The sequence below is a fragment of the Perognathus longimembris genome, chromosome 24 (genome assembly GCF_023159225.1).
Source record: "Perognathus longimembris pacificus isolate PPM17 chromosome 24, ASM2315922v1, whole genome shotgun sequence".
Lineage (NCBI taxonomy): Eukaryota > Metazoa > Chordata > Mammalia > Rodentia > Heteromyidae > Perognathus > Perognathus longimembris.
Window position 1 is genome coordinate 25,119,438 of NC_063184.1, and position 8,683 is coordinate 25,128,120.

Sequence of the window (8,683 nt, forward strand, 5' to 3'; positions counted from 1 at the left end):
CTTCGCTGATTGCACTCATCAAGACAAAGCCAATTGGATGGGTCACAACCCATGGTTTCACTCCCTTTGCCAAGGAGCCTTCAGAGGTAGACTTGAGGTCTCCCAGACCCTCTCTCTGGCAGAACCTCTGCAGATCTACTCCCATCATTCCTCATTTGCTCTTCAATCTGTTGGTAAAGCTGCTCCTTGCCATTCTGTTTTGAAACGGAATAACATCTCTCTCCCTATAAAAATCCTCATATTCCTCCCACCTGACGGGCATTACATAGATAGTAGCATTATAAACGTAAGGGTGTCCGTATCTACAGTAAAAGAAGATGATAGGACCTTGACTTTGATGTCTTGGCTTAGACTTCAGGTAACAAGAAGGTGCAGACTGCAGAGGGAGAAAGTATTACGAGCTGATTATTTTCAGTAAAGTCTTTCCATATGTTCCGGATGGATGGTCATGCTCACAGAATCACCTCTCCACATGGAATGATTCCTCAGCTCCAGACATGACTGTGACTTTCAAATTCTCCTTCTAACTGAGATCCTGGTGATGCTAGTATGGCAGGCACCATCTCTGGGCCTCCTGGGTGGCAGACACGCCGTGATCACGTGTTCTAAGTGGAATTGTACCCAAGAAAGAACTGATGCTTAGTTTATATCACTCTTTTATTTATTTATTTATTTGTTTGTTTGTTTTTGGCCAGTTCTGGGTCTTGGACTCAGGGCCTGAGCACTGTCTCTGGCTTCTTTTTGCTCAAGGCTAGCACTCTGCCACTTGAACCACAGTGCCCCTTCTGGCTGTTTTCTATATATGTGGTGCTGGGGAATTGAACCCAGGGCTTCATGTATGTGAGGCAAGCACTCTTGCCACTAGGCCATATCCCCAGCCCCTATATCACTCTTAAAGTTTAGAGTTGGAAGAAAAAAACTTAAAGGATTGCTAACAAGGGAAATGATGTCCAGTTTTCAAGACTGCTTCTTTTAAAAAAAGTATCTGTAACTGACTAATATAAATAAATATACTACACACCACCACACTCTGGCTTTCTTTCTCTTGAGAGGGGGGTCTTGTAAACTTTTTTTTTTTTTGCCCAGACTGGTCTGGAACCTCATTCCTCCTGATCTCAGGCTCCCTAGTAGCTAGGATTACAACCATAAGCCAGTGTGTCTATCTGTGAAATGCATTTTAAATGACGCCGTTTAGAATAAGCCAGGGGAGAAATAAAAGCAACTAGACAGCGCGTTTTTAAATTTTCAACTGGGTATCTGTGCTCGTATGACTTGTGAAGGAACATAACCGTCCCTGATTGTTTATCACACCAGCTTGATCGTGCAAGCCACAGATCAAGGCGTGCCCCGGCGTTCTGACACGGCTGTGATCAGGGTCCAGGTGATTGACAGAAACGACAATGCCCCCACTTTGCTCACCTTGGATGCAGTAGAACTTGCAGAAGGTAAGCGTGCAATTGTGTTGGTTGTTTTTTCTTAGAATCACTAGTACCTTTTTCTTTTTGTAGCCAGATGATCTATTAACTATGAGTATCAGTCCTCCACAGTCATGCAAGCTAAATGCCTTCATTTTGTAGCGTAATAGGTGGATGGTGGCGGTGGGTACATTGGTGGGGTACAACTCACCTCTTCATAGTTTGAATGGAAAGCAGTGGTGATCCTTTGTCACTCTGCTTTGTTGTTGTTGTTGCTGTTGTTATTATTTTGGTGGAGTAATTGACAGTGCTCGAGTTGGAAGTCAAAATCTTAAACTTACTACTTTACCACTTGAGCCATGCCTCCAGTCCATTTTACTTTAGGCGCTTTTATTTTCTTTTTCAGATAAACTCTCGTGCTTTTTGCCTAGGCCCAGCCTTAATCAGACTTCTTTCTTATGTCTCGTTTATTGCTGGGATTGTAGATATAAACCACCATGCCTGGCTTGCTCGTGAAGGTGGAGTCTCTTTTGTTTTTTTTTTTTTTGTGTGCCTGAGCTGGCCCCAAATTTCAATGCTTAGGATTTCTGCCTCACTTTGATATCAAACTCTTTCCTAAAGTGCTCCTTATGTAAATTTTACTACATTCATTTTACAAAAAGTTATAACTGGCACCTCTCACCAAGGGAGCACTATTCTTCTTTACAACCATATCCCCTGAGGAAATACTGTTTTGATGTAGAAATTATAACATAGAACTAAGTGCCTAGAATGTTCCTTGATTCGGCAATTGTGCTATATGCTTATAATGAAAGAATGCAATATGTGTACACATATACATGTATATATAATAATCCCTATTCCATTGATATCATACTCTGTGGTACAATTTCACTATGTGATTGGGTTCATAAGTTTTTCAGAGTTTTTGTGTAGTTCATAGAAAGTTTAGTATGAGAACTCATGCAAGAAAGAGCAGCCATATTGGACGTAGGATGACCATCCTCGGGTTGAGCTAGTAAAGACACGCCATCGCAGGCCGAATTGTCCTAGAGGCTGACCTTGGCGGTGCCATTGCAGATTCCTTGCCTGGTGTCATGGTGACTCAGGTTTCAGCTCGTGATGTGGATGAGAATCCAGCTTTCATCTTCAAGATCCCCAAGGCGAGCAGTCCTGAAACCAAGTTCGCTATCCGCCAGGACACGGGAGAAGTGGTGTTGATTCAGCCACTGGATTTTGAAGAAGCTACAGAACATGAGCTGTTGATCCAGGTTTCTGATTCAGTGCACCACACACAGGGGTCCCTCCGCATCCAGGTGTTGGACGTCAATGACAACCCACCGGTGTTTGCTCAAGAAATCTACCAGGTACAGGGCTTAAAGAGAGGCGGAAGCCAGCGTGAGCACTGAAAGAAAGAGACTGATGTCAGCCTCCCATCTCCCGTCGCTCACCCACGCGTTAGGCAGACAGGTGTCAGCTTTTTCCCCTGAGTCACTGCTGTAGGTTTTAGGTTAAATATTTTGGGAGAATGTAAGTACCTGTGGGATTCAATGTCTTGTTTGGTTCACTTGAGTAGATCATCAGCTTAAAAAACAATTGTTATGGGACTGGAATCCAGTTGTTCCTAACAAATTGAAACACAGCTAACGTTTGCAAAACCAGAGATAAGGCAGGGGAGTGTGGGTTATCTGAAGTTAATTTGATAAAGTTATCTTTTTCCGAGGCATAGTGTTTATTTCACAGACTAACACACCTTGCAGAAACAACTCATGAGTAGATCTGTAAAAGGCAGATTTGAGGACATGGCGTATGGTGTATGTTTATACGTAGGGGCAGTGATAGCATTCCCTGAGGAAACAAACTCCAGCACTCTGGACCGCACCAAAGCAAGACCTCAGACTGAACCTAGGAGAAAGCTGACCTGAGCGCTAACTTCCTGGGAGGCCTTGCGCAAGGAGCACAGGGTAGAGGTTGTCGCAATTCCTTAGCCACTGTACTAGCCTCTTCCAAGCAGAAATGCCATAGAAGGAAAAACTTCCTCATAAAAATCAAAACGGAGTAGAATGGTGTCCTTCTGGCATGTCCACTGCATTCATTAATGCAACTTGTAGAAGTGGGGTTTTCCTGTGTTGTTTCTATAATCAAAATGAGTAGAAGGGCCACATGGTCAGCCCTGTTTATGAGAATCGTTTCATCTTCATGCATCGTGTCTCCTTTTCCCTCCTCTCAGGTGGCAGTTCCTGAATCTGTACCTCTGGGGCACTCAGTCTTGTCTGTGTCAGCCACAGATGTAGAAAGCAATGAGGACATTTCTTACAGAATCATTTCTTCTCCTCAGGAGTTCGCCATTGATCCTATGAACGGTGAGTTATTTCTAGTGTCTTTGGGTCTCATAGGTCTGGATTGCAGGGTGGGAACATGAGCTAATAATACAACCCACGTTGAGTATGTGCTGGTCCTGGGGCTTGAACTCAGGGCCTGGACATTGTCCCTGCACATTTGTGCTCAAGGCTACCGCTCTATCACTTGAGCACAGCTACACATCTGGATTATAGGAGGCTAATTGGAGATAAGAGTCAGTTATGGACTTTCCTGCTTGGGCCAGCTTTGAACTAAAATGCTCACATAGCCTTCTGAGTACCTAGGATTACAGGCGTGAGCCACTGGCCCCCGGATTAGAATGCTTTAAAAACATTAAATGTTTCAAGTCAATTTAGGTCCTGGCCTCAATTGAAATCTGACATTTAAAAGTCAACATTTAAGTGTTTTCTTTAGGGACCATACTTTAAAACAGATTAATCTTTAAAAAGTCTTTTGACACATATTATAAAATCATGTTTATTTCTATATTTAATAAAACAAAATGTATTAAATATTTTTAGCATTAAGAGAAAAAAAGCCCCTTATTGAACTATGAACTTTAAGAATAATCTCTCTGTAATTAAGCAGTAGTTATAACTTCTCACTGTCATCTTTACTGCTTTTATTTGGCTTGAGTGAGCATCAAACATTATTTCCAGAGCAAATATCTTTTTTAAACATCTTTTTTTTTTGAGTACTGAGTATTGGACCCAGGACTTCATGCATCCTAGGCAAATATTGTACCACTTAGTTGTCTACAAGCCTTATAAAAAACCCACAAACATTTTTTGAGATACTTCTATTTGGATTTGTTGGTTGTAACTTAACACATCTGACTGAGAAACCAGATCTATTTAAATATTCAAGAAGTACTTACTGCCTAAATGAATCGTGAACATTCAATTTCACACTATTGATACTCTGCATCTTGTTTCTCAGGCACCATATTTACTATCAGTTCTGTCTTACTTCTGGGTAAGACGTCAACGGTGCGGTTCCTTGTGGAAGCCAGCGATGGCGGAACTCCTCCCCTGACGGCTCTCACATTAGTGGAGATAGACATAGCAGATCTGAATGACCACGCCCCGGAGTTTCCTGTGGGACTCTATAATCTTAGCGTGAGTGAAGACACACCCATTGGAAGCACACTCATCACATTTTCAACTACTGATCATGATTGGACGCTTGACAACACCCTTGTTGAGTATTCCATCATCGGTGGTCAATCACAAAACATCTTCTGTGTAGAAACTCATTTCCTTCACTCAGAATACCCTTTTCAGCAAGTGGGTGCTCTTGTGTTGCTTCAAAGTCTAGACAGAGAAACCAGGGACAGCCACCAGCTTGTCATTCTTGCGTCTGACCGTGGCTGGCCTCCGTTGAGTTCCACAATGGTGGTATCCATCCAAGTGCTAGATGTTAATGACAGTCCCCCAGAATTCACCAGTCTGGACTACCATGCCCACGTCAAGGAAAGTACCCCTGTCGGAAGCCACATCATTATGATCTCAGCGCATGACAGTGACCTGGGTTCCCACGCAGAAATCGTCTATGACATCATCTCTGGAGACGAGAAGGGACATTTCCACTTAGAGGCAAAAACTGGAATTTTTTATCTGGCTAAGCCTCTGGATTATGAAGAAATCACCCAGTTTACTCTCACTGTCCGGGCCTCTGATGAAGAGAGGAAACAGTTTGCTTTTTCGCTTGTGTCGATCCACGTCTTAGATGATAATGATCACATGCCTCGGTTTTTGTCCTCAAGCGTGAATTGTGTTGTTCCGGAAAATCAGCCCGTTCCTTTCCCCGTATGCTCAGTCGATGCTGTGGATTTGGATTCGGGTCCTTATGGGGAAGTGACCTACTCTCTTCTGTCACCCTGTTTTGTCACCCACGGAATGCCTGCTGCCCATGATCTCTTTGTCATTGACCCTTTCACAGGTGACATCCATGCTAAGCAAATCCTTGACTATGAAAGAATCGATTCATACTGCCTCGTGGTTCAAGCCAAAGATAGAGGCGGCTTGGCCACGTCCGTAACGCTCTGGGTGGAGGTGGAGGGGGTGGATGAATTCGAGCCCGTTTTACTCAAGATCAGTACTTTTTCAGTCTCCCTGCCAAGAGTGGAGGAAGACAGCCGATCGGCAGAGTGGAAGCCTTCGATGCCGACGCAGGCGCCGATGGGGTAGTCCTCTACTCCCTGCAACCTGCGTCTCCTTTCTTTTCGGTGAACAAAACAAATGGCAATATTTACTGGATGGGAGCCTCCCCCTTTCTCAACAGTCACGCGGGCAAGGAAGATACCTTTGAAATGAAAATCATGGCTCATAGTCCCAAACCAGGCTCCAGGTTCACACTGTGCCGCGTGTTTGTGAATGGGTCCTTAGCCTCGGAAGGAAACCTGGCCACGGCGTCTGCCCACAGCTTCTCCGTCAGCCTCGCGGTCTCCTCTTTGGTGTTTCTGTTCTTCTTCTGTGCTCTCATTTTCCTGATCTTAAGACATAAGCAAAAAGAAGACGTGCCACGCGGTGACGAGGAGAAGAAGACCTCCTCCAACCTTGAGAGCAGCTTGAGGATGCCAGAGGATGCCAGCCTGCGCCAGGCCTTCCGGGAGGGGAAGGAGGGCGGGGACGAGGCGGGGCCTGGGGCCACCGTGCCCGAATGGTTGGGCTTAATGAGCATCCTGCAGCACGACACTGCCCACGCGTACAGACACTCACACTCCAGTGGCCGCTGCTCTGTCGAAGGCGAAACGGCAGAAGACAAGGAAATCCAGCAGATCAACGAACATCCTTACCGAAAGGACTCGGGCTCAGCGCTGAGCGATCGGGGATCCAGGGTCCCCGACTCAGGAATCCCTAGGGACTCAGACCAGCTCTCCTGCCTATCCGGGGAGACGGACATCATGGCTGGTGCTGAGGTAGCAGAGTCCAGCCACACATTTGAGGGGGGAGGTGGAGGCCCAGGCTCAGTATATGTCCAAGATCATGCGTTACCCCAGGCACTTCCGTGGAGAGACACGAGCCAGGGGGTGCAGGCTGATGGCAGGAGCGAGTTCCTGTCAGAGGATCAGGAGGCCAGAGGCACCCCCTTGTCACCTCCCCTCACACGTGATCACGAGGTCAGGGGCAGCGACGTGTGGAGCTGCTTGCTCCGGTGGGAACCCGCCTTCCAGCCTCTCGCTTCGGTGTTTAATGACCTTGCAAGACTGAAGGATGAAAGTGCACCTGTGCCTGGCGTTCTGAGAGAGAAGAAGTCCTCCGTGGGTCTACCGCCTCTGATCACAGCCGTAGCACAACCTGGCATTAAAGCAGTTCCACCCAGAATGCCGGCCGTGGCCGCAGCCCAGGCCCTGCCAGCGTATCCCCGCTCCCCCGCGCTCTACCATGGCAGCCGTCTGCCAGAAGCCATGGCCCCCAGCTTTACCCCGTCTCTTTCACTTCTAACCCTCCAGGCTTCTGCCACAGTGCCAGAATTATTAGGAACACACCGAAGTGGTACATGCCTTGAACTGGAAGCAGGAGATGAAGTTCAAATCTAAACCAATATGGTGCCAACTCGCTGCTCAACAACATGTTCTCAAATAAGCCCTGGGGGACTGGGCTCATTCCTGACATCTACACCGGAGTTTTAAGACCTCTTCAGTGAAGTTCCTCTGATTTCTTCTAGCCTTAGTATGAAGTTATTTCTTCTGTGAGCCGTTTATGGTTTGTTCTCAGGACTTACGCAACTTGGATTTGTAGTTAGTGTCTATCTATTCTGCCCTGCCTGGCTTTGGGGATGGTTAGATTTCCAAATGCATTCCTGTGAATATTACTGACTGCCAAGACCAATGCTATGGAAACGAAGTACAGGAGGCCCTGGTCACATGACTAATGAAATACAGGATGCCCTGGTCACATGACTGATGATTATGCTGCCAATTAGGACAGAGTGAAGAAGGAGGGCAAAATAACAGTGGTAATTTAGAGGGATAGCACTTGGAGACAGGTGGTAGTCTGTGGTTCTGACACACTCAGAGACACATTTCTCTGCCTTTTTTCCATGTACCACCCTCTCTCCAAGATTTGAATTCTAAACTGGTGTTGGTTGGAAAACCAGTGAGAAGTTAAGAATCAAACTTGTGAAACTCAGTGCCACAAGGGTGAAACGTGTATATATTCCTGAACAAGTGACCCAGCCCTGGATGCTTGTGGCAAAAGCAAGCATCAGTGGGAGGCAGTACTCGTGGCTGTCTGTTACCTGAAACACAGTGCTCTCATCTTTCCTGCCAATTTGGTTGGTCATCTTGAACTCAGGGCCTGGGTACTGTCCCTAAGCTTTAGAACCCAAGGCTAGTGTTCTACCACTTTGAGCCACAGCTCCACTTCTGGTTTTCTGGTAATTAATTGGAGATAAAAGTTGCATAGATTTTCCTGCCTGGGCTGGCTTTGAACCATGATCCTCAGTTCTCGGCCTCCTGAATAGCTAGGATTACAGGTGTAAGCCGCCAGTGCCCTTGCTTCAGTGTTCTCTCTTTCAACAGAGCCCAGATACAGACCAAAACTTCCAAGATTAACTTATATAAACTACTTCTTTTATTTTCTTCTAGATATAGTAACTTTGGGTGTAAAATAATCGATTTACTCAGTGTCCATTTTAAAGTTAGTGTAGATAAAATTATGTTATTATTAGCTAATTATAAATTGCATAGAGCCCTTTAGTGATATATTTTTAAATAGATTTTTTATATAAACTTTTTACTATAAACGTTAAGGAAAAATGTCAGCATTTTTGTGTTTTTTAACCCCCTAATTGCTCACACTTACGTTGAGCTTTACCCGTCCTTAGGCGGAAGTTTGCCAACCTGGTGGGAATAATCCTTTTTTTTGTGGAGTTCCTGTTTCCGAAATAGGGCATTATTGTCT

At 45.4% G+C, this 8,683-nt stretch overlaps 1 protein-coding gene across 1 annotated transcript in view; it reads left to right on the forward strand.

The window, feature by feature from the left end:
• Window positions 1-7,630, forward strand: part of Dchs2 (dachsous cadherin-related 2) — a 135,211-nt gene extending 127,581 nt beyond the window's left edge. Inside the window, 5 exon segments of the mRNA XM_048333548.1 lie at window positions 1,315-1,445; window positions 2,496-2,782; window positions 3,646-3,778; window positions 4,716-5,855; window positions 5,858-7,630. Coding sequence (XP_048189505.1) covers window positions 1,315-1,445; window positions 2,496-2,782; window positions 3,646-3,778; window positions 4,716-5,855; window positions 5,858-7,317 — 3,151 coding nt within the window. The 3' untranslated portion in view covers window positions 7,318-7,630.
• Window positions 7,631-8,683: the final 1,053 nt, after the last annotated feature.